This window comes from Dromaius novaehollandiae, chromosome 12 (genome assembly GCF_036370855.1).
Source record: "Dromaius novaehollandiae isolate bDroNov1 chromosome 12, bDroNov1.hap1, whole genome shotgun sequence".
NCBI lineage: Eukaryota > Metazoa > Chordata > Aves > Casuariiformes > Dromaiidae > Dromaius > Dromaius novaehollandiae.
The window spans coordinates 19,486,900-19,513,593 of NC_088109.1; the positions used below are offsets into that span (position 1 = coordinate 19,486,900).

At 42.0% G+C, this 26,694-nt stretch overlaps 1 protein-coding gene across 5 annotated transcripts in view; it reads left to right on the forward strand.

The window, feature by feature from the left end:
* SLC25A26 (solute carrier family 25 member 26) overlaps positions 1–26,694 on the forward strand; it is a 95,718-nt gene that overhangs the window by 42,511 nt on the left and 26,513 nt on the right. For all 5 annotated transcript variants that reach the window (XR_003260752.2, XR_003260753.2, XM_026110148.2 and 2 more), the window contains one exon: positions 23,626–23,670. Coding sequence is in view for 3 of the 5 variants with exons in the window: in XM_026110148.2 (XP_025965933.1) it covers positions 23,626–23,670 (45 nt within the window). In the remaining 2 variants the exon portion in view is untranslated. The remainder of the gene's footprint in view (positions 1–23,625; positions 23,671–26,694) is intronic.

Consider the following 26,694-nt stretch of genomic DNA (forward strand, 5'->3'; position numbering starts at 1 on the left):
TGCGATGCTGTGTGTGGCAGATGGATCTTAGGAGGGTATTTTTAGAGGCCTCCCCCCATCTTGGCTCCTAAAGGGGGTTTTATTTGCACATTCCCACCATAAGATGAGATACAGAGTCTTGGCTCCTCCTGTCATGTATAGCTGGAGTGATACCATGGGGACACGCTGAAACATGGGACCACTTGCCGAGGTTAATTTTTGACCTCTCAGTCCCCTGGGAAATGGAGATCTTGAAGCAGTAGGGCCTAGGAGAACTTAAAATATTTATTTTCTCGAGGCCCATGAATTGCTAACACAGGGAAATACTTTTACTGTAACAAAATACTGTGTATTTAAAGAGAATTCCTTCTTTCTCTCTGAGGACGAATGTGACCTTGATTAAATTATTTCTATTTTTAATCAACTTGAAGGTCCCTGGAACTTCTAAGGTTCTCTGCAGCTGTTCCTCAGACGTCTGCTGGCCTGTCAGCCTCACAGATTTCCCCATTTCCTTGGCAGGACTTAAGGACTCTAAACAGCCAGAAATACCATTTTGTGGCCAGGAAAGACTAAGTGGTACTATGAGCATGAAAAAGGTTGTGCGAGTGAGGCATCTACAGAACTTCCCCACAGAGACTGATGTTAAGAGGACTCTTAAAGAGCACTTTGGCTTTTATAGATGTGCACTGACCCCCAGACTCTGGATCCTCTTTTTGCTTCCATGTTCTTCCTTTCATGCAGCATGTTTCCCTTGAGGGCAGAATCTCATAGGGTCTTATTTTATGTGATGCTCCAGCCCTACGAACCAGGACTATTTGGGTTTTAAGCAGCTTCACCGTTGGTTCACTGCAGGTTTGTGGTGGCTTTTTTGTTTTCTGTGTTGTTTCATCTCTCTTTGTGTCTATGTTTAAGATGGCTCTCTGTTTTCGGTTGGAAATTTTGGTAGGAAATGCATGACCGTTTAGCTGCATGCATCCTAGCTTCCCTGTGCATTCTTCCAGTAGTCCCTGAACATGGTGCTGGACAGTTTATGTCCAGCATCCTGTTCTCAAAGCCATGGTACCTTTTCTTTACTGAAGCAGTTTTGTAAACAGCAAAAACATGGTTTCCTGTGGACTCGTAATCCACAGCACCTCTGCCTTTCCCACTGCGCTCACTCCAGCTCTCCTTCGACATCCCCAAGCTCCCACCCATCCCTGCAGCATTCCAGCTCCCTCCCACAGCCCTTAGCTGTTGGCTGAGCAGGTGATAACACAAGCCCTGGTGCTTCCATAAGTATCGGTGTGCTGATTGCCTGCCTGTACGTACACACAAAGTGCCTGGTGGGCAACCAAACAGGTGGCTGTTGAGCTAATGCCGCAGCCTTTCCTGCAAAGTGGAGTTGCTGCTTCGAGTCTCTCTGCTCAATCCAGATGCTTGCAGATGTTTGAGAGATGTTTGTCTGACTTCACAGAATTTTTAGGAGCTTCGTATCTCCAAGACCCCCACCTCTCTGGTATATTTGCTTAATATTAGCCAGTGAGTTCAAAAGCTAAAGAAAGGGGGAAAAAGAGGGCAATGTCATGCACCGCTTCTGTAGTAAACCAGTTTAAAAATGCACTTCTTTACAGTCAGATACAAGATGTCAATAAATATTCCATTGAATTGCCAGTGTTCTGTTACTTACTGGTGCAGCAGAGACATGAATTTCTTTTCCGTATTAAAATAATTACATTTTTTGGAGCCAAATTATAAGCATATGATGGAGAGGGAAACCTTAGTAACGATTAAATATTATTATCCAGGTGATTAACTAAAAATCTTACCATCCAGACATTGTGTAGTTGGATCTGAGGGAAGGCAAAACCCAGCAATGACACTGAAATTTGAATTAGGCCCATGCCATGGTATTCATAATTGGCAAAAGCATGGAGTTTTACTGTAATAACCCAATACTGTCATTTATCCTGTCTCATGGGCTACAGTCCAAATACCTGCGGAGATTAACAAGTTTAAGGTACAGTATGGGCACTCCTGAAACCACTCAGGGATTAAAAATGAGGAATGCTTGTTGCTACAAAATGTCCTTGAACTTTGCCAGCCCAGATGTCCTTTCAGTAATCGCTATGGATAGTCTGCCTGTACCCAGCCTTGACACAGTTCTGAGATACCATTCTCCTTTTCCTCGTAGATATAAAACCACTTAATTGGAGATTTAGTTATGGACTTTACTGTCTGTGAGCAGAATTCCATAGTTTATTATAGTGAAATTCCTGAAATAGCAAGAATAAAGTCTATAAAAGAGGATCAGGCAGTTTAAAGCAAAGATAATGGAATTGCTTGTTATTGTATGTGCATTGGGTTGTAATGGACCTTACCAACAGTGAAAATAGTTGCAAACCTAGTTTGCAGAGATGGGAGTTTACTGTTGTTCGTTTAGTTTCAATTAACTGTATCCATAGAAAATAACTGTTACAATTGCTAGAATGGCCTTGGAAATCTTTTTCTTTTAATGCATCTGGTCCTTGCTTCTTTGGTTTTAAGCTTTTGCACTGGTAGTTAGTCTGATTTTATGCAAATATGTCATTGTTATTTCTGCCATTGGTGATCTTATTTCTATAAGCACTACTATTTAACTCTATCAAAGGTGTTTCTGTAATTAAATTTATATTGCAGCTTAATAACAGTTCAGAGAACACAAAGCTCCCAATGTGTTTTAGTTCTATTTGAAAATGGATACCCAGGCTACAGTTTGGATCAGAGACAGTAAAATTGGATAGCATTTTGTGACCATAAAGCTTTTCTATTCAGTCACATCTTAACTTTCCAAATTACTGGAATGGAAAAGATTTTTGTTCAAGCATGTTTTGAAATATTTTATTACAATACAGAAAAGTTACAATAAAATAGAACACGGAGCCTTTTCTGTATATTAAGAGCTGTTCTGCACTCTTAACTTAAGTGTGAACTGCTTAAGTGGGATGTTTGCAGGATCAGACTGCTTCCAGGCATATAGATGGAAGATATCCTGGTTTTCTTTACTTGATGAAGCATGTTGAGTTAACAGGAAATTACCAGTACCTTTTCTCTCACCCTCTTGTATTTTTCCATGAGAATAATCAGGAGATATAAGAAGTTTGTTACCTAAGAAAGAAATGGTCAAATTGTCCTTTGACAGTAAAGAAATGACATTAGAAAATCCTGTTTGACAAAAAGTATTTTGTGGGTTTTGGAAATGGAAGTATCATGAATATAGGGACAGTCCAGAAACCACAGTTTGAATTAACTTTCTGATCAAGCATACAGGAGTACTTTTGGGTGAAAGAATGTTGAGCTGAGCAATGCTCCCTTTTAATCATGAGCTTTACCCCAATATATCCTTTAATGGCTGTGCTTATGCTGACAGAAAACCTTTTGATTACCAGTGCCTATAAAGAGCAGATGGTATCTCCTGAATGTATTTTAATATGAGAAAGTATTGAGTATAGATTGAGACTACATATTTTCAGTCAACTGTCTGTAAATTCCATTTCAGTGTTACCTGTGCTTTGAAGACCTTGCGATATTTAATACATCTACAGACATCCCATAAATTCTTATTCATCCCACCTGCCTGCTAAGTTCCTGCTGTTACAAGTAGAGCTTTGATGGATATTTAGATTGCACTATAAAGTTCTTTCCTTCTAAGATATGGATTTTCATCATGGAAAAAGCTTTGTTTCTCTTCAGAGAAACACATAGAAGAAAGGCATTGTCTTAGGTCTGCAACTCACCAGTACTGCAAGCAGAAAATGAGTGAACAGTTTTTGCCAGAGCAGTAAAGAGTAATGAACACAGTTTCTTAATGTCCCAAAATTTTGGTCAAAAAACAAGTTTAGTAAGTACTTAGAATTTTTGGCACTGAAGCAGTCTCTTTCCTTAGTTCTGAAATTATTGCAGTAATCTTCTTGATAGATATTATTTTGTGTTTGTTACATGCTCGCTAATCTTGTGATCTTCTCACCCCCCCCAAATACCTTTCCAACCACCCATCAGAAGTACCAGTCATAGGAACTTTTTCTTTTTTTCGCCAGGAATCAGCTATGCAGTATGGATATAGTTTTACATATGCAGCTGTCTGAAACTGCAGCTCCCCTTCCTGAAGGGGATATTTGCTGCATCATTAATACCAGCTAAAAGTCCAACCTTTTAGCAGTATGTTAATAGGAGCAAGGGTGACACATCAGTGGAAGGCTGAGGTCTGAGATTTTCATTAATGCTTTCAAGTGTCATTGCCTTCCTTGCAAAGCTGTATGTAATCTAGTATTCTCACTAGAAATGTGTGCCACTTCTCTGGCTGGAGGGCTTATAAGGCTTTAGACTTTCATTTATTTTCCTCCTTGTCTGTCTTCTCTTTATTCTTCACAAATGCCCTCTTTGCCAAGCTTTGTCATAGGTAGCAGTTTGGTTAGAGTTGACTCTCTGAGAGGTCTCCCATAGAACTTAAATTATTAAATGGTGAGGAAGACTAAATGGTGAGGAAGACCTCATCATTTAATAATTTAATTTGAAGTATTTGGTTTCTATGGAAAGTCTCTTATATGTGTGTACATACACCCCTTTAAGAGAAAGGTTCAGATCTTGCAGGTACAAGGATTGTGTTGCAATACTGGGATTTGACCCCTCACAATCCTGACGGAGTGCTTGGCAAGAGACCTGGATCATGTACATGCTGCTTCAGGCTTCGAAGCAAAATGGGAGATCTGCTGACATCATGTGAATTTCTTTTGTGTTGCTGGAGGAGAAGATCCCTAACTGAGATGTATTCTTATAGAAAATACTTGTCCAGAAGTTTCTCCCATCTAGGAGTTTTTGCTTCTGAATGTAACCCGTAGTGGAAAGGGAGGCTTTGTTCTCAAGTAGACTTCGCTTGTGTGATGCACAAGACATGCAGACATGTTATGTTTGGGTCCTTCAGCCACTGCTGTAAAACGAATAATCCATACAAACCCAATCAAAATCAAGGCTTTGTTTTTCTGCTGGCTGTGCTCACAGCAAAAGGTTATCTGTGAGCTGAAGACCTTCTAGTCCAAACAGACAAGACAAAGACCTACCATTTTTCTCAGCTGTCAGATCCATAAAGATTGAATACTTTGCCTGGAGTTATGCTACTGACTTCCTATGCAGTTGGGGAATTCTCCTGATTCCCAGACCAGTTTCATAAATTAAAGCCTATCCTACTGCCTCAATTAAGGGTTTTTGTTGTGAACTAACAGCTGAACACATACGTTGCATTTTGCTACAGGGGCTGATATTGCTAACAGTCTTCTCTGAGATTCAGTGCACGTATGTGGTGACTTCTCTCTGGTTCACTTTTGAGCCCCAGAGAAAGGTAGGCCTGTAGCTCAAGCTTCTGCACCACAGCGTGTCTGAGACTGCACAGCCTTTCACAGGCTCTTCGGGTTATACTTGTTTCCCACAATTTTCTGCATGTTTGTCTCTAAACGAACCATGAAATGATTCAGTGCCCGCATGTGGTTTTAATAACAAGCGTATGTGGGCAAATGAGAGAATACAGACTGTTCGACTGGAAGTTTCCAGCATACGTTATGGGTTAAAATCGAAGTAGGTTTGTAGTACAGTGTTTGTCAGCATTGGCTAATTAATCATGGGTTAATGTGACGTTTCAGATGAGACTTCTATCTAACTTCATAACAACTGCTGAGTGCTAGAAATCTCCATACTTAATCAAGGGCAGATTTGAAGCAATGGAGCAATAAGCTTCAGTTTGATCTTCACTGTGATCCGATTGTTTTTCTGGGAAGTTTGTGTGTTGTTGTTGGTTTTGGAGGTTTTTTGTTTTGTTTTCTTGTTGGTGGTGTTTTGGAGGGGTTTTGTTTGTTTGTTTTTATAAAAGAGTGGGAAATAGTTTTCTGATTACACTTTTTAAATAGAAAGTCAAATTAAGCATCCACATCTTAAAAACGATGAGCCCTGTAGATATACTCTGGCTTTGGATGGGCTTTGCAGAGTCCTGAACAATCCTTCCATCAGCTCTGTACCCTCAGCTGTGCAAGATGCTTCTGAAAATACCTTGTGTCTTTCATTATTAGTTCGTGAGAGATTAATATGTCCTCAGATTTTAAAAATCTGTTTTTCTATCGTTTTCTCCCACCTGAGAAATATTCCACTCTGGTGTTTCTCCTTCCATGGATATTGAAGTGAGATTGTCACATCTTACTAGCCCAAGATCAAGACAAGAAATTTCTTGCTGGCAGATGAAAGAATCTCTCTTAGGCTGTTGTCTGACCCTGTATTTTCCTTTACTCCCAAACTTGAAGGCTTAATGTTAGTTTATATTTGATCAGCATTTGTTAACAATCTGTTTTAAGCTTGTTGATGAAATGCGCAGTGAGAACTGCCTTTGTCTGTCTCTGAGGCTGGTATTCTTGTATGTGAAAGGCTGGAAAAGTGTTGGAAAAGACGCAGGGAAGAAACATGACAAAGATGCAGTGTACTTGAAAATTTTCTGCAAAGGGGAAAGGAAAAATCTGTTCCTGTGCCTGTGACGAGAAGGTGAAGAAGTAATGACTTAAATTGTTCTGAGGAACTATCTAACGATGTGGCACCTGAGTGGATCATCCATGCAGTCCATCCACTACGAGAGGCCATTAAAATAGGTTAGACAAATGTGTTGGGAACAGGTCTTGCCTTGGTCAAGAGAATGAAGGTCCTTCAAATCCTGTTTTCTCCATAATACTGTACTGTAATTCCAGGGAAAGACAGGTATAGTTGTAAGAGAAGGTGAATGAGAAATGCAAGGGAACAGAGCTCTTCCTGCTATGACAGTGTGTCACAACAGTACTCTGGCGTAGTGTAAGAGTCTGCAGTAAACACGGTGGGTGAAGTCCATTACATTTGTTAGAGTCTCTGCGCTTGTGTTCCTGGAAGAGTTTTTTCTCTGTGGGGATTTCTTCAGTATCTAAAATGACAAGGTGAATGTATCGTGTGGAGGTACCTGAACTTGGTGTACAGCTGTGTACATGAGCCGTTCTGCACCATGTTGGTTTGTTCTCACTGCAGTCTTTGGGCATCAAACTTGATTGAACAGATGAGTTAAATTGTTCACGTATAGATCTTTCTGCTGCTTTGTGAAGAGCTTGGATCTCCTGGAAGCTCCAGGTAGTAGTCAGTGTATGGCTCTGAAATGTTAGCAAGGAGACCGTGGTAAAACTTGTCATAAATACTCCCACCTTTGCCACAGAGGGGGCCAAATGTCCAGTGCTCTCCAGATCAGAACTTACTTTATAGACCCATTTTAGAACTGTTCAGGTGTTTAATTGCAGGTTAGTACTGATGCCCTGAACTCTCTACTTAATAAAGAAGAAACGAAGAGTTATATGTTCATAAACACCTTCTGGTCTTAGCTCATTGCCTGTGTGCATGCAGGCTCACTGACCTCAGGACTGCATTGACAAAAGCTTCGTGGTCCCTTGTCAGCAAGTCGTTGAATTTGGCAAAGGCTTTTTGTTTTTTCCTCTGTAAAGTGCAGAAACTAAAATATGCTTATTGTAATACGGCATAACAGACAGCAAAAATGGGCAGTCTGTAGTTCCTATTCATTGGCTAGAGAAGTAAATTAAAAATAATTACAGAGAGGGAACTAAAATCTATAATTGCCTTATATAAAACTTCCAGAAATATTTTGGGCCCAGAAGTTGTATGTCATCTGTACCCAGGGATATAAGCTGGAGAAGGCCAGGTGGTCTGAGCTTTGTGAGTGCAGAAGATGGTAGATGCTCACTGAGGTTAAGGGAAGAGTAGCCCCCCCACGGCTGCACTTACCTTCTACCTAGCTGTGGATTTGGGCCCAACCCCAGGCAGCACATGGAACTTCTCACAAAGCAAAGGCTATAGTATCGAGGCAAATATTTGCCTGTTCTGGAGGGGAGATGTACTGCTCTGAACTGAAAACATCCCAAGGTACTGTAGATGATAACACCTGTATGCAGTTATTTTATCTCTGGGCTCATCGGGCTTCAGGAGCTGAGCCATATCTTAAAGGAGCTGTCACAGCAATCCTCGTTTGCCTCGAAGGTGTCTCCTGAAGTGCTCCTGAAGGTAATTAATCACCTAATAAAATACACTCTTTGACAGAAGGTGGAATTTGGGAATTAATTGGCACCCCTTAAATGAGGCTTCTAAAACTATAATTATCATGAAAGGAAGAAATGAGCTGTGTCAGGTGTATAAATGATTTATTTAGCAAGGATAAACTGCCACCAAAGTGGCACTTAAACTTGCAGTGTCTGTGCTGCATTTTTTCTTTACGTGAGCTAAGCAATTATATTCGCTTTCCTTCTCGTATTTGCAGGTCCTGGGACAAATCTTCAGTCTGTCTGTTCAGTACAAAAGTGACCTGCAACAAAACTATCACTGCCTTTTCCATTTTGTCCTTCTCTAATGTGCTGATCACTCCTTTCTGCTGCCCTATCATTCCCTGCTTAATGCCTTATCCCCAGAAGAGCCTTTGGCCTCAGAGGATACTGCATATCTTGTGCAGCCCAATCTGCCATTCATGTTTTTTACTGTCTCTCCAAAAGGTGGATTTTGTGAAGTGAGTATTGGAAGCATCCGCAAATAGAAAGAGAAGGAAGTTTTAAGTAATTCAGTTGGCTGGACTATGTATGGCTCATATATATTACTTGGAATAAGGAGAATTCCAAGATACCTGACACACACACACACACACACACACACACACACACACACACTCTCTCTCTCTCTCTCTCTCTCGCTCTCTCTCTCGCTCTCTCTCTCTCTCTCTCTCTCTCTCTTTTTTTTTTTGATAAAAGTTTGAAAATGCCTGAGATCTATTTTTGAAGGTTGTGAGAGAGCAATGATTTATTTGGTAAGATCCAAAGAAATGTGAGAATAGCAACATTTTAAAAGCAAACCATTTACAAAATTATTTGCCTTCAAATTGAGCAAATACCCTACTAAAAATGTGTCACAGAAGTGTCTGACCTGTGCCACCAGAGCATTTGGAGACTTAATGCAGCTGTAGAAGTAAAGGGGACATGGGCTTCATTGCAGCCTTCACTGTGAAATTGCTACCAACAACTCTGTCCTAGTTGCTACATCTGAAAAATATATTTGTTGCTGACTGTAATTTTCTGACTTCAAAGTGTATGTGTGGTGTGCAGATACAGCATGCAGGTTGTGTCACATGGCAAAAAAGTACCATATTATTACATATTAGTCTTGCATTATTGGTGGGCTGATTTCTTAGGCTTAAGAGGATTTCTGTTCATTTGTGTTAAACTGACTTCTCTAGTGCACAGGTTTCTGGGAAGGGTTATGCCTAGTTATTTTCCGCTACTTGTTTGCCTGAAGTTAAGTTGACTTGGAAATGGGATGAAGGTGCTCAGTACTGTTGGCTTGATTCAGAAGTCTTTTGCATGTGATGAGAAAACTTCTTGAATTGAATCCCCACACTCCTTGAGAAAAACCTGTGTGCGGGTGAAATCATTTAGAGTGCCCTTTTTATTTAAGTTTTAGCCATGTTGTCTCCTACAGCCAGAAATCGCTTTTGCTGGAATGCATCACTATCACAAACAAAATAGGCAGCCATTCAAAAAACCTCATTCGATGCTATTTGGATTGGAAAGGCCATATTTTAGTTTATGGGTACTGACAGATTGCAGACAACTTATGTGAGCAAGGCGTATTTGTGAGTCTTACTTTTCACTTAGGAGTGTAGGTTTGGAGAATGCTATGCAAAATCCTTTCAATATAAACTAAAACCTTTCTTCTCCCTCCTGCTCTGAAGTTTTACCACAGACTATTTTTACTGGATTGCAGAATTCCTTGGAAGTGCACTGGAAATATTTTTCACGAAACCAAGTGGCAAAAATTAAACACTCTGGAATGCAGCTGAAGGGGCAGTCCAACTACCCTGAGCGTGTCCCGGTTTGCTTGAAATATGGTTGCCCTTTACAGGCACTCAATTCATCTTGAGGCCAATTTTAACAGTGCACAGTGCAGAAATGACTAACTGTTATGACATGCCCTGAACCAGCTCCAGTTCAGCTTGTGTAAATTCTACATGTGGGGTGCTTTTGGAGCTGACAGGTGGAATTTTATTGTGATTGTATTTAACTATTCTGCCACAGTAAAGGCTTTTGTCGTTTATCTTGCTAAGCTGCTATGTGTTGCATAGCAAAGGAGCAAGCTCTTTACCCTTTTATTTATTTATTTTTATCAGCACAGTCTTGTAAAGACTGTTGCTCACTGTCTGGCAATGCCAACGGGACCTTCCTGGTATTGGGTTCTGCTTTCTGAGTGGGTGCTCACCAGCTAGTCTTGGGCACGGTGCATCATGCCTGGTCCTCCTCTGGGAGGGCTGCTGCTGCTGCGCACTCGGTGGTGGTGGTGGTGGAAGTGGCTCGTCCTTGTTTTAGGTCTGCCAGCCTCAGAACTGGGTCAGCCAGTACTGTTTTCTTAGGCCATGGTCAGATACCCTCTTCGGGCTGCACAGCCAGCAGAAGAGGCTACGGCCCCCAGTCGCTCATGGCTGCCTTTACTAACCGGCCTTACTCGGGAGTCACATGGGAGCAGGATGAAGGTGGTAACTCCTCCATCCGAACAGTCGCAGCTGAAAGAGCAGATGCAAAGATGCAGTAGAAGTAAAGTAGAGCTAACTTCGTCTTGAATTCTCTTAGTGTCCTGGAAATTCCTCTTCAGCATAACAGGCCGTTTCCACCACATGTCTTAGCATTTCAGCACAGATTTGGGAGCCTCCTTTCCATCCCATATTAGTCCTAGGTCTGAAACACTGATAATACTCACTGCAGGACTTCCAAACAAAGTCACGTCATTTACTGGCTTCATGTCAGCTGACATTTTAAAATTGCACGTGTGAATGTAGACTCAACACACTCTTCTGCAGGTTTGTTAATTCTCTCCATGATCCCAAAGACCACTACCAGCATTTGGTAGCACTATTCAAAGGAAGGTGTTAACAATGTTATAGATTTTGATTGAAGGCCTGAGTTGATTTTTGCTCTCATATTACTTAGGCAGCTTTTAGTTTTATTGTCTGAAGTGATTTATTAATACTTGCTCTGAGATAAAAATTGCAAGTGTCTTAAGTGAAGAGAATGTCCTGGCACAAATTAGAAATTCCCAGGGAAGATAAATGAAAAATGTAATTAAAATGCATCAAGGTTGAAGCATTTTGGGAAGTGTAATGTACAGTGTGCTAATCTCATTGGAAAAAATTCTGTCGAAGTCGCCTAAATACAGTACATGCCGCTAACACCGCTCTGTGCCTTTTCAGCCCAACAGGTTACCAGCATTATACAGGAAAAGGCATTTGTTTTAAGATCTGTCCATTCTTTTTATTAGGCAATAACACTGCTTTCTTTTCCCTTCTTTTTTTTTGGTCCTGAGCCTGCACGTTAGTTTTTCTTTACCGCACTGCCTGTTGCCCAGTTCTTTGATTCCAGGTATGTGAAGTTCAGCTTCAGGAGTACCACCTCTTTCATCAGAACCAGTGTTCCTTCTCTTCAGATACTGCCTCACAACTTCTTTGGGATAATTTGGGCAGATAAATCTCAGTGAATCTCAGGCTGAAAGGAGAATCATGTACCTATTACTGGGTCTATGGGTGGCATTTAAGATGAGGCATCCAGATGCTGCAGAAGCAGAAAGCAGTTCTTGAGCCCTACCCAGAAAGCAGGTTCCTCAAGCAGATACTCAGTACAGACACTCAAATACTATGCATTAAAAAGGTAAAATTTCTGGAGATTCCTTGTGTTGGGGTATGTCTCTTTCCTCCAGCTCCACTTTTGTGTTTGGTTTTCATCTTTCCTCTCAAGTAATGGCTGTTAGCATGAAAATTGTTTTGTTGTTGCTGTTCTGTTTCCCAGCTATAATACAACTGGGAAGACTAAGGTTCAAATACATGTAAATGTCATCTACTGTTTTATACAGCAGACAAAAATCCATACTGGGCAACAAGACTTAAGCCATTGCACTGTGAATTTTACAAATCTACCTATGACAGCGGGGAACTGGCAAACCTGCTGCTTGGCTGCGATGGCCATTTGCCATGGCTGCAGCACCAATGAGGAAAAGAAATCATCTCCGTGGAACCTTCTGGATGAGAAATGGCCTCTAAATGAATTAAAGCTGCGAGAGCAGCATTTCCCATCCCTTTCCCCCCAGAGGCCAAGCTGCAGTGGGCGTGCAATTTGGCTTTCTCCTTTTGGTATCGATGTTTTCCACAGAAGTTGGTTTCTTAAAGGGACCATCGGTGGAACAGATGCTGCGCCCAGGCCTGCTGCGTGAGAGAGGAGCTTGCTGGAGCTGGTGGGGTCCGAGTCCATCTTGGAGCCCTGGCAGTCACGCTGGCAGCTTGGTTTTTTCTGCTGCTAATGGTAATGCTAAAACCTCTTGGTGGAGCTGCAGTTGTGTAACCATTGCTTTATCCCGCGTTTGGTGCTTGAGGTCACTTTGAGTTCTTTATTGTATATCTAAAGTAACCCACAGAAAAGTGTAGACTATTTTCTTTGGCTTTTCTCTTCATTCAGCACATTGGTTGCAGCCCCAAATTAGCAGAAAACTTTGTTTAGGCCTCAGTTCAACAAAACACTTTGGCATAGCTCCAGCTCTGGAAGAGCTTTTAGATTAATGGGAAGTTGGGAGCGTAAAGAAGAGTGAGGAGTCTAAAAACTTGTTTGGGTCTGGTCTTTAATGTTTCTAAAGCATAATCTTGCTCCTATTCAGCAATAGTTAAAGTTAAGCATGTGCTTAAGTGCTTTGCCAAGCATGGAGGGGATGATTTATACTTGTAAAGTGGAAGCTTAATAGTGTCTACTTTGCTGATCATAGCTATAAGCAGGATTTCGTAGAACAAGAGTTAGCTGCCGTCACGCTCTGCCGTTCAGTTCCCGTCAGGCCCTGGAGATGGTCTCACTCTGTAGCTGGGATGTGTGAACAGCCCCACGGGGTGAGCGAATGAAGAAAATAAGGGTTTGCACATGTCTGCGGGTGTAGAGATGTGCCTGTTGTTCACTTCGCACTCACTCACCGAAGCACCCTTGTTCCTGCGGGTGCTGCTCCCCTGCTCTTGCAGTTTGGCACAGCTTCTTTGTGTCCAAGCCTGGGTAACCGAGCATGAGGGATTGTTTTGCTTTAGTTTCATGATTTAACTTTGTTTTCGTGATAGAGCCTCAAGGCAAATAGAAATAAGGTGGTTATATAAAAACACACAAATGAATTCGAAGGCCTGTGGTGAGAGGATCTTCTCCGTAAATGTCTTAAAAACAGAAGAAAACCTGATGGACGTGGTTGTGTGTGATGTTTTATTTCCACAGGTCTTTTTAATGGCTGTGCAGAGTCGTGCAGCGAGGCTAGGCTCCTTTGAGGATGCCTGCAAGAGGTTCTTGAAAGCAAACTCCCCCCGCTCTCAGCATGCCGGATTTGTGGATGCAGCCGGGCTCTTTTAAAGTTTTTCCCGGCTTGCTGACAGGCAGGAAGCGTGGGGGGTGCCGTTCGCATGACGACTTTCCCAGGGGCCCGATTGCCGTGGCCTGGGCTGCGACTCCACACCTGGGAGGGCAGCGAGTCCCAGGTGGCCGTGCAGGGTCTGACCTGACATTGTCCAGCTGCTACCTTGGGGTGGGGGTGGAAAAAATGCTCCATTAGGAGCGGCGAGTAGCTCTCCAGCTGCATAGGCAGGGAGGTCTGCTGGGTCCGGGGGGCTTCCTGTTTAAATAGTTACAGAGTCTGCAGAATCGGTTAAACCATCAAAAAAAAAAAAGGCTAAAAAAAGAAGGGAACCATCCTTCCTGTATCTGTATTGTCTAACTGTTCGTTTGGGTCTTGATCAAGTGCTTGTTGGGATTTTTCATTTCACTTTAATTGGTTTTAGATTAGGTCTTTTGTAATGTAGAATCTGATTAAAATTTGTGGAACTGTAGCCGTGGTTCAGGAAAGCTCATGCCTTAATACATTAAGGCTAGAAGAGACAATTACCGTAAGGTAGTAGGTCCCCCTGCGTAACATAGGCAAGTCATTTCGCCTGGTAATTTCTGCAAGGCCCTATCATGTGGTTGGGCTAAAGGTTTATTAAGAAAGGAAGAAAATAATCCGGTCTTGATTTCAGGCATGCAGAATAGTCTGACTCGTGTGCAGGATTTAAGGATACATTTAAATGCTTTGCTATAAAGAGGTGGGATATTAGACATGTGTTTTAGTGCTTTACAGAATCAACTCCTATTCAGCTGACACTGAACAGGGAGAATGCATGTGGTGAAGTCTTTCAAAGAGCTTACGGAGATCAGTTCTTTAACCCGATCGGTATTGACTTGCCATTTAGGCTGCTGTATCACTGACCGCTAACTTGGGCCTGCCTAAGTGTCCTCTGCGTTTCCTCTTAGGTTCGTTGTGTGGGCCCCCGTTAGGGTGCTGCCCATGAGACTGTAAGCGCTTTGCAGGACAAGCGTATCTCTTCTCTTACCTGTGGCATGCAGTGGAGATGCAGCGCCTGGTAAGTGGAAAACATCCAGCCACACATGGAAGCTTACCAAGGCCCCATTTGGAGAAATCCTCACAAAATTTTGTATGTGCATACATAAACATGTGCATGCACGTGCGCAAGACACATTAGATATCTTTACATGAGTAGCACTTCCTAAATTTGATGTGAATCTGCATTTTTTCCCTTTGCCACATGATGGAGATAATGGTGTAAGATATATAAACAGTACTGTATGGTTCCTACATGCCAAAGACAAAAGTTTCAACCTGGGTTACTGTTGCCCAGTTGTGTTCTTCTGTTACAGTAGTTGTTGCTGTGGTGTTGGTTTTGCCTTAGACTTGGTGGAATAATTTTATCAAAACACCTGTGTGGGTGGGTTGGTGTTTTTTTTTTTTTGTTTTGTTTTTGGTTTTTTTTTTGAGCAACATTTACCTGTCTAGTTCTGCTTTTCCACAAATGGCAAATATGCAGGAAATCCTTTCATAATCATGAAGGCTATCAATTCAGCAAAACCAAAGTTCGTATTTGCTAAGACATTCAAAAGCATATGCTTAAGTCACATTGACTTCATTGGGACTTTAAGTTGTACTTAAATGTTTTGCACAATTTGGGCTTGGATATAGCTAGTAGGAGGGCTATTATTTCAGCATCTCTAAAAGCAGGGCATTTGCAACAGGTCCTGCCAAGAAGGCTGGAAAAAAAGCGCATCCTTAGCATGTAGTCACACCATGAGTTTGACTCTCCCCGCACCCTGGGAAGGCCATGGTAGCACCCACATTAGTTGATCCTCATGTTGTGCATTAGAATCCTTGTGTCTGCTCTCTCCTCTTTTCTCCATCTTGAGCATGGATCCTGATCCAAACCTATTGAAGTCATGTCTGCAAAACTTTGGATCAGGCCCATTTGCCAAGGAAGAGATGGATTTCCCCATGGAATTTTTAAATGACATCCAGAAAACTCCCAGTGAGAGACTGTTTTAATTTTTATGGTGAGAGCTGCTGGTTTTTATTTGTAATCATAATGTAGTAACAAGTCATTTGTAACAAAATTACTGTAGATCAAGATACATCCACCAAGGGAGAAGCAGGTTTCCTTCCAGTCTCTTAATTTTTTATAGCTGTTACTCTGAGGACAGGAGCTCCTACGCCAGTGCCAGTGCAGTTATAGCTACACCGTTGCCTAGTTTGTTTGATTGAATATTTGCTGGGTGAAGCACTACTCTCTACCTTGCCTGCAGATTCACCTGCCTTATGAAACAAATGTGCCATTAAATTCTTAGTGCTCTGGTCCTTGTATCTCACTCAAAAAAACCTAATTTGAGGAACTTTTCAACTACATTATATTGAAAATCTGTCAGTCAAATGCCTTCCTATGAATTTATTTTCTTGGATTAGATTTTTATATGTTTGTACTTGGAGGGTCTCACGTGATAGTTACCTTTATAAGGCATTTTTGTAATAATTTTCAAATTAAAAATAATGCGTGTGTGTAAAATGCACATGAAATGTCTTCAAAGTTACAGAATTGAAGTGCTCCACTGAATAGCAGCACGTAACCATACATGTGTGTCCACATAGTTGTGTAATAGTTTCTCCAAATGTTAGGCTTTTCCTTCAGAAGACTTTTTCCAGAAATGTTGTATTCTGTGCTCTAGGGTTCTGCTGTTATGTTTTTTTCATGAGAACAAAGATTAGGCCTTCATGGTCCTAAACTCAATGCATGTGCATGACTTAAAGGCATTACCTACCAATAAATAGGAGATTAGCTGCGGCTTGTGTATTTCCTGATCAGTCCACGTTTTTTCAGATGGCTCATTGTTATCCTGTTTCCTTTAACGATGGGACACTTTAATGAATTTGCCATCTGACATACATCTGCTTCCTGTTAAACAATACCTTCATTCTTCCAGAGCTGCTAAACTCATCTTTTAGCCTACAAGATTTTTATCTGTGCCTTAAAAACAGCGTGTACAAATTGATGTTAGCATGTTTGCTTCATTGCTGAAGAGTTTTTATGTGTTGTTTTAAAGATGGAATAACAAAACGGGCATCTCCTCCTGAGCTCGTCTGCCGGAGGCAGGAAGAACGTGGCTAGTATTTGCCTTTTTAGGGCCTCATCAGTCCCACTGCTTGAAGTCCAGTAAGATCAATTTATTTGGCTAACCTTAGACAATTTCTAATGCAACTTTTCTGTCCTCACAGCAAAGTATGGGGCTGGTGCAGAAGGTGAGATTTTAAAGGCTGTTAATATGTTTTTTTTGTTAATTTGTTTCTTTGAGGAAATAGCTTCAATAGCTAGATGATGGTCTGTCTCACCTCGTGAAAGGTTGAAGCCTTCTGCACTTCTCTTATTCCCGTGTGTTGGGAACATGGCAGACCTCCGTGTTTTTTTCCCTTTTCTAGTCAACATTGCTTCTCTAGAAAAACTTCTTTTTTCCTCCTTTTTGTTTCCTCAAGCTCTTTTTCTAGCGGAGGGAAACTGGATAGAATTTCCCTTTTATAAAATCAACCTATTTATCTGTCTCTGCTTAATGCCCTTTTTATGTTCCCCTTCTAATCAGTGCGCAGCGCTGTTGAAAAGAAAAACCTGTTGGATGTGAACTTCTATCACATAGGTCCAAAAGACATCTGTGATAATGGCTTGTAACCAAATTAAGCAACTCTGCAGGGCATGTAATGTTTTGTCTCATGAAGGAATTTACTTCCAAACATTCACATATGCCAGGTGACAAGTGGAATTACTTTGGTTTTAGAGCTGGAAAAACAGAGGAAGCAAGGTGCAAATATTTATTTGAGGATTAGGGGATGTTTGAATCAGAATAATGCTTACAACTCAGGTATTTTGTATTTCTGCACATTTACAGCTTGTAGCTGTCTCCCCAGCTCCAACAGGGTTAATGTTAATTGCTTGGAAATGAGGGAACTGCACATTACCTCGGGCAGTTGCTGGTGCATCGGCGGAAACCTGCTTTTTAATGGTACTCTTGACAATGTCGAGAGTGGTGTTTCTGCCGCCGTGGATGCTGTCCGTCTGCCCCTGGCAGGGTGGCGGAGCCACGCATTCGACTCTGAAGGATTTTCAGAAGTTGTTTGGTGCAAACGCAACTTCAGAGTTTTACCTGTGATGGCCCTGCTTCCTCGTACAGTCCTACCACTCTTTGGCTTTGTGTAGTTGTATAGGAAGTTGTCGTGTGTGGACTTGGTGTTTTGTTGTGTTCCTTAAGAAGTAGAACCAAAGGTGATCTTCTCTGGTCATTGTTATACTAGAGTTGTCATGTTTGCTTGAATACTTTTGTTTCTAATTGCCTCAGTGTTTATTAGCAGAGCCTTCTATCATTTTTTAACAAGTGAACTTGCGCGTTCTTTCACTACGCTCACTCCTTTCATCTCTCAAAGCTGCAGAACATGGCCGATGGTCTTGACAGCCTTTCATTCATGTTAAGATTACAAACTACCTTCATTAGGTTTCTGGTGGAGTCTGCAATTTATCAAGGAGGAGCTGGGAGGCAGTATTAATTGAAGCTTTGCAAGAAAATAAGTCAACTCTATCAGCTGCAGGATACTGTTGAAGGTGGCTGTGTTGAGCTCCTCTGCACCTTCACCTTTAGTCTGTACTGTGGAAAGCTACGGTGCTTTATACCACACTTTATATAATCGTGTCTGTTGGTGTGACTTTGGACATAACCAAGGGAGAGGCTTGCCTCACCTCATGCTCTCTCTTCAAATCCTGTTATGGGGAATGTGTATTTATACTTAGGATGTCAGTGTATCATAACCCAGACGTTTTGTGCAAGTGCGTGAAGAATTTTAAGAGAACAAGACACTGAGCCAGACTTACCATGGTGGTGAACTGCAGCGTTTTGGTGTTAACTCCAGTGGGCGGAGAGGATCGTTTTATTCTGCTGTAACGTGAACCTATTTGAAAAGAACAATCTCTCATAAAGGGGCCGATTTTAAAAAAAAAGAGAAAAAAAAACTCAAAACAAAAAAATAAGAAAGATTTGTTCTTCTGAAATTTGTAGATTATGTATCCTTGGAAAATAGCTTATTTTTTGATCCCCAGTAGTGGGTTATTTGACCTCTTGTTGATGGAGAAGCCTCAGTTGGCACCTGCAGTTCGGCTTAGCATGGTGGTGTGCTGCTTGCAGAGATGGAGCATTGCCAAAGCCTGTATTTGTGAGCCTCAGGAAAGTGCTCGCAAGTGACGCATTAGGTGCAATTTCAGAAAATTCAGTGATAACTGCAGTGAGTTCTCCTGAAGCTGGCAGATGTTCTTGCCATTGGCCTTTGTGACGTTAGAGTGACCACAATCCTCTTCATAACCATCAGCTTCTTGCCAGTTGTTAACGATACGGGGAATAGTGAAGATACTGGGGAGAATGGTTTTGGGGGTGGAGGCACGGTTTCAGGGGTGTTGAGAAAGCTCTTACTAGGTGAGCCGGTTTCCTCCCCGGCTGTTTAGCAGATCTCTCCTTCAGTATTTACTCTTAACATTTGCAAAAACAGATAGCTCGTTCAGAGAGCACAGCCCCGCTGAACTGGAGACAGAGAAAACCTGAATAAACAAACATGTGCCGCAGATTAGTAAGAACATCTGTAGATTTTATATTGTTTTGAGAACACATACCACATAGCTTTTCATTTCTTATGCTTTTCTAGTTTCCCCCTTTCTTTCTGTCTCTCTGTTTTCTTCTTTTTAAATATATTGCTAATAAAGGTTGGAGGTAGAAAGCACAGCTGGACTCTGCATGACATGCCACTGTTTAATTTCTAGCTCGGAGGATGAGAAGAGTAGCTTTATTGTATGCTAGAAGAGAATAAAGCCACATGCAAATTCCAGCCATGAACATCTGTTTCCGCTTTATGTGAAAGAATCCTCATATTTTGAAGGGAATCCCAGTTTCGAAGGGACTGATGAGGTTTTTTTGTTGTTGTTGTTGTTTTCCTTCCCCTTCTCCTCCCCCCAGCCTCTCTCCTTTTCTTTGCGCTTCCTTCAGCATGCCCTCCCTGCTGCCCGGCTGCCGAGTCTCCTCCTGGCAGACGTCAGCTTGCGATTTAGCATCCCATATTGGATGGGGGAATTTTGAATTGCTTAAAAACATTGTGTTATAGTTATGAAGAGTGTTACCACTACCTCTGTTTTCAGTATTGGTGCGTTTCCATGGCTCTAGTTTTAAGCTGCTGCTTAAATTTTTCTTATTTAATTAAACAGTATTTGGTGAGACTTTCTCCGTTCTGAGATAAATCTCTAGTACGTGCAAGTCGATATTTTTTAGAATTGGAGATTTGTTTTTCTATTTTGCTGGCTGCGAAGTGCAACTGTTTCTAGAAGTTGCTTTAAAAAGTAATCTTTTAAAATCCTTCTGTATGCAGAGAATTGAGTAGATCTGTAAAAATAAAAAGGATCTGCAACACTTGCTGCATTAAGTTAGGTATCAGGTGCTAAAGATTGCAGGGGCCAGAGTAACTGACAATTTCACTAACCTATAAAACATTTTAGAATAATGATTTACAGCTGTCTGGGAGCTTTACACTTTTTTCTTTTTTTAAGGTAAGGTTGGACTGTGCTGAACAAACAGCACAGTTATATAACATCAAGCCAGACATGAGAACTGGTACTCTCTGTCTATTTTATATGAATGTCGAATGAGCGGTTGGTGGAGCTCGCCAGGGTTTCATATTTGCTGGCAGAAAGTTACCCACATGTGTGGACCACATTTTCATTGTTGCCTTAGCCTGTTTCAGGCACAAATATCGCTGCCTGGCAGGGCGTGATTCTGTTCATTGCTGAAGAGGTTTTCTTTTAAAAAGAAAAATGCGAAATGGAATCAAACGGTAAATGCTGCAACTGCTCAAATTGAGAATTGTCCCCAGACTGAGAGATTTTTGTCACATCTGTCATGGTATAGGAATAGAGGCTCACATGAGATCTGAAGACTTTTTCATTGTTGGATGAATTATGCTTGCGGAGATATTTCTTTTTGCATATATTAATCCTACTTTTGGGCGTAGGCTGTTTAGTCTGGTTTCTTAGGGAAACTAGGCTTATGCAAGCAGGGTGTATGCACACATGAGCGCACACCAGTGTGTGCAGCCCAGCCATTTCTTCCTGCCCAATACCCTCTGTCTGGTTGGCCAGAAATGTGGCAGAAAGGCAGAGGTTGCAAAGAGAAATTTAAGCTTCCATACCCTTCTTAAAAATAGGTGCATGAGGGGAGAGTGAAAGTAATTCGGGGGTTTGAGGGAAGGCCTGCAATGTGTACGTAACTTTTAACAAGGGCTGCGGGATGGGTATCGCAGAGAGCTGTGATGAAGGTCCCGGCCACGGGAAGAATGCTGATCTCGGCCTGTAAATTTTTAGGCTTTGGAGAATCTGATGGCAAAAAAGAAACCTGCGGGAAGCCAGACTGCCTTTAGTTCCCCTGCCCATGAAACTGCTTGTGTGGGTTTTGTTTTTAAATCAGGATGTTGTCAAGCAGGCCAGGATGGAGACTTTGATTTTAGGAGATGGAGAACATTTCTTGTTAGGATCTTCTGGGTGCAAGTGAAGGTGCTTCACTGTTTGGTTTTCGTTTTGGTCCTTCCTTGTTTGTTGGTTTTTGTAAGCTTTCAAATTCTATTAAAGTCTGATTTATGAAAATTGAGGTCCTTATCTTGCAGACATCCCAGGGAGGATGGAGCCTCATGGCTGCATAGATCCCACTGACCTGCCTCCTAACTCTTTCCAGTGATTTTGGTAGACCGTGTGTTGCAGCATCTTCTGGGACTCATGGGGAAGTGAAAGCGATAATATCCATCTAGTTCTGATTCCCGCTGAGCAGGACACAGAAAACAAACACCACTAACGCTGAAAATTAAACAGCAGTTGTGAACGAAATTCCTCTTTGACTGAAATGCTGCTAGCTAGCAATGGAGATAAAAAGGGTTTTATGTCAAAAGCTTCCCTTGTTGTCTTATTAACAGCTGCATAGTTTTACCACTCATTCACAAGCATAGAAAAGCAACACTTTGAGACTGTGTATTTGAAAGCTTGTTTTGTTTGGTGTACAGCTGGATATAGAGCATTTCCTTTTCTCTTTTTAACAAATTTGAAGCAAATGTAGTGGGTATTGTTTCTTTTTTTCCGCCTATTTTTTGGCCTCGATAATAGAATATTATGTTGCTTTTCATTTTACGTTGCAAAGAAATCATGCCATTTAACTCCAGTTCAACAATGATGCAGCAGCATGTGGATATATATATCTTCTCATAAATATATTACCGCACATTACTGTCAAATAGCTGGACTTTTTCACCCGGTATTGAAAACGAAATTTAATTGCTACACTAGAGTTTCAAGGCCCTGATAAATAAGAGCCATGTTTGACCTTTATTGTGGGGCTTTGAGATGCCACCAGGGATATTGCTCATTGTTCAAGATGACAAACTTCCTCTGAGATTTCAGTTTGTCAGCTCAATGTACAGCAGTGACATTGATTTCTTCTCACTGCCATTTCCTGCCTGAATAGATAACAAATTTTCTGTGGCAGGTGTCTGTCAAGCTTAGTTTTGCCTGGCAGATTAACTTAATAGACTCATTTATTAATCATTAGTTGCAACACAGTGAAGCAGACAATACTCTTTAACTCTTGTGATGTTGAATAGACGTACCATTTCAGACTTCCTTGGTATAGCCTGAATTTAGATTTAATAAGCTGCTCATATCTCTATACTGAATATTTTTCATCCGCCATTACCATGTTACAAAGAGTAAAGATTTATGCATTAACTAAGCATGACCCATTTGGAGTGTCTACTACTTCTTATGACAAAAGGTACCTATGTGCTTTCTAAGAAGACTAATCAAATAACACAAACTACAAAATCAACGCAAATAAGTGAAAATCTGACCCAACATGCATCATGTTTGAGGACATGAAGATAAGAGAGTAGAAGAAGAAAATAGATACTTGGAAGGAGGTCTAAAATTGGGGCTGACTGACTCTTGAAGTGGGGGAGATAACGGAGAAGCATTTAGCAAGGGGCAAAACGCAGCTGCAGATACGGCTGTAGTACAGTTCTGGCACAAGTTAGTATTGCCATGGGGACTCCTTCCTCTGACATGTCTTGAGACAGAGAACAGGGCTGGAGATGGCGAAGGCAGGATGAGTACCAGAGATGGACATTGGGCAGGGCTTGTTGGAGCAGTGAAGGAGTAGGAAGAGCCAGAAGAACTTAGCAGTGAGACTGGAGAAGGAGGAAACTCCAAGAAAAGGCATAACCATGAAAAGTAGTGGCTTGTTGTCCCTCTCTGTTTTCTCATCCCTTCCTTCGTGGGTGAAAACTGACTAATTACATGCGTTAGCCCTGCACAGCATACAGAGTTGAAGTGTGTTTGCTTTTCTCCTGTGTGTTAGGAGGGTTGGTTGTGAGGCATTTATCAGGGCAAGAGCGGTGAAGGAGCTGGAAATGCCCAGGCAATGCTGGGGACGCAGGGCAGAACTGATGAGCCTAGCGAGAGATGCTGACTGTTGTCGGACAGAACCACCTCTCGTTATAGGTGATGAGTGAGGGAGAACCACAAAGCTTCTCCCGTGGGTTTTGGTAGGGTTTGGTAGCTGTTTGCAACCTGCTTTTAATTCTCAAGGGATCTCGTTAATCTGAGATCCCTGGGAGATGTTCAAAAAAGCTTATCTCTGCTGCTGATGCCCCATTTGCAAAGCCCTGGTCAGAGCAGAACTGTTTTTTAAGCCCATCATTTGTGACAGTGTGTATTACTGAAGACGGTTCTTCGCCAGGCGGTGTTCCTGGCCTTGGGAGCGTGTTACGTGAACCATCCTGATGGCTCTCTTGGCGGGGAGTCAAACCAAGAATGTCCCTGCACTAGATCATACTGCTTATTGCTCTCCTAGGCCACCCTGGTAACGATACATTAACCTCTCAGCAGGGAATGTGATAAACAAAGTAAAACTGCTTTAGTGAAACCAGTCATTTAATGGCAGTGTACATAAAGTGTCCTTAAAGATTTGTAAATGTAATAAGCTGCAGTTCACTACCGAACAATAACTGTTCCTAATTTAGCCAGTCAAGAAACATGCCAACCTGATTTGCTTTTGTAACGTTGTGATTTTTTTCTTTTTTCTTTTCCCACCTTCTCCCCAGATTCCTTTCTCTCTGGTACAGTTCCCGCTCTGGGAGTCCTTAAAGGTAAGTCCTCTTTAATGATAGAAATATGTTATGTATCCCACAAAGGCTTTCTGTGGTGATTTACCTCACTTGAGTTTTCACATTCATGGCCACAGTGCAGAATCAACAAGTACGTACCAAGCTGCCTGTGCATGTGAAGGTCTTTTGCATGAATATATGAAAAATAACAGGAATCATCTAAACCTTGATATGTGGCAGGCTAAATTTTACTCCCCAACATGCCAGAAATCTTATTTGTTGCCCTAGCTAATTTTATTGATTGAAGCAGAGTGGGAGCCATTTGGATTGCATGATATTACTTTGTTATTATTTAAATTTTCTAGCATTTCAGTCTTAAAGGTAACGGGAATCGTGACTGGTGCAGAGAAAACTGATTGAGCCTGTTTTTTGTAGACAGGGAGAGACTCTTAGTATATCACTGACAAGCTATTTTGATTGGCTCTGTATACTTTATTTGAAAGGTCATTTAAAGAAGGTGTCAGTCGGATGATGTTTTAATAGAGCAGTCTTTCAGAATGATGCACTGTTCTCCCACCTGCTGGTTGCTTTGTTTATCATGGACAGAGTCACGGTCTAGTGTTTAGAGCACAGAGCTGGATTTGAAGCTGTGTGATTTCTCAGTCCCTCTGTTTTCCCTTTAAATGGTGATGCTGGTTACTTACTGCAGAAGGATAAAGGAAGGCCAGAGTTTCCTGGTTTTTCTGGTGCTTTGAGATCCTGGGTTGGAAGCACAGAGAACTGTTGCAGAATTTTAAAAGCACTGTAGCAAAATCTAATATTTATAACAGAGGAGGAGAGGGAGAGAGAGAAAAAAAATTTCTTTCTGTTAAGGTGCTGGACTTCTGAGAAAGTCAGCCTTAAAGCATGATCAGCTATTTCTAGCAAAATGGTAGGCAGAGGCAGCAGCAATACTGGCTCCCTGGGTAGGCTCAGCAAAGTGCATGGGCCCTTTCCCCAGAGGAGGCAGATCCAGTTTGCATTCAAAGATTCGGTGCTTTCCGGAGAGAGCAGAAGTTGTGTGGTGGTTTGGTGATGTGGATGCTTGCTTCCTTGGGACTTGGTTGAGTCTTCAGAATAGTCCCCCATAAATGCTGAACAGCTGTCAGCCATTAACTATTTGTCTCTCACTACCAGCCACGCTACAGCGTATACTGTGTGTTGCATTGCCGGGTCTTTGCTCTGTTTTGCCCTCAGAGGCCGGAGGCTTGGCTTCGTGCCTTCCTCCTCATTATTCCGACATTCCAGCACCCCTGCAGATGCTCTCCACCAGGCTCCAAACTGGGAAGAGGTACTGGGAAGGATGGGAACCACTGACAGACTTCCTCTGCCCTTGCTGCTCCTAGTTAGGGAGGGTGGCTTTATGTTCTCCTCGGTGCCTGTACGATCCTTGTTGTGTTGGAGGGTAAGAAATTCCCCAGAGCTGCATGGCCCTGCCCTTCTCACGTCTTCCCACGCTTGAAGGTTGTGACAACAGCTCGTCTCTTCTCTGTGTGGCAGTAACAGGTTGCTCTGGGGGGACAAGCCCAAGCTCTGAGCATCTAGAGGCTTCAATGGGAGGCCAGTACCCTACGCTTCACTGGCACTCACAGAAAGCAAAGGCTGTCCCAAAGAGCTGGCACTTCAAATGTGAGGGGAGTCCACAGGTAGGAGGAGCGTGAAATACGGACATGAGCATTCATAAAGCTGAGCTGGATTTTGTAGGTCCTTCATGTGCTCAGCCTGATGCAATATCTGGGTGTTGTCCCACTGCACAGGGTAGCTTCGGCTACCTTATTAGGAATCCGTTTCCCTGCCAGCGTCTAGGAACGGCTTTCTGTAAACTCTGCCGCGGTGATGCTGCCGTGACCTGCTGAATGTTAGTGCAGCGGCCTGCTTTGGGAGCAGGAGATGGCAGAACTTAAGGAGAAAAAGTGCCGTGTTCTCTCCAAAACCACATAAAACAGCAACATCGTAGAGTTGTTTTCAGAATGTAAAATTGTTGTAACTAATGTTCCCATAGCTGTGGTGATAAAATGTATTGTTTAAAGTGCAGGCTTAAGGAAGACAGTTTGAATCTAGCTAGCTAAGGGAGTGAGTCACTAGAATAAGACATCATGTTTAATCTGAAGAGGTCAGTGCAGATCTGAAGAAAAACCAAACTGGGTTAGCTTGTTCCATGGACCAGTTGCAATATGTTCTTCTGCATATGGAACTGAGAGTAGAAATCTGCAAAAATCAGTCTCACATGCGTCAGTCACTTTGGCTCAGCACATGGGGAGAGCTCAAGGTTTGTCACATCAAAGCCAGGCCATGAAAGTAGGATACATTTTATTTAGCTGAATTAAGCTCTTAGAAAGCTCTTAGCTCTTACTGTCTTACCCTGACAATACAACAAAGGATGAAAAACGTTACGGCCCCCTCAACTGGGAGAACATGGCCAGTATCATCACTAGCAGTGCGAGCCATGGTAGGACTTCTCACTGGTGCTTTGGACTGAGAGATGGTCATTAAGATGAGGTGGGAGTGCAAAGGACAAGAGACAAATAGTGCAGAGCCCAAACGCAGAAGGGTTAGCTGAAGCTGGCGGTTTGATAACGTCTAAGGGACTATTCTGTGCTGTATTAATGGGATTACTTGGGAAGGTAAATGCTGAAATAGTTATGTATTAAATGTGGTGTTCATCTCACAGAGGAAAATAGTTCAAGCATTTTGACTATATGATTTTTATAGCCTTTGGTACGATGTTATATAAGCTGGTGGATGGTTGACTCAGTCTTATACTTCTCCTAGCAAGCTAATCACCTTAAGAATAAGGAAAAAATACCTTTCCACTGTAAAAGACAGTTAGTGAGACCCATGGAAGAAGAACAGAATTTCCGTTTCCTTCCCGTATGCGGGCTGCAGCCAGCAGAAGGATGTTAGGCTTAAAGGAGCCTAATAAAGGCTAGTCATAAGCAGTGAATCAGGTGTTTCTGTATCCCTTTTTGTCTCTCTGCTTTGCTCCAAGCAGCTATTCGTTATGGTTCCAGCTGGCTTTAGCCACAT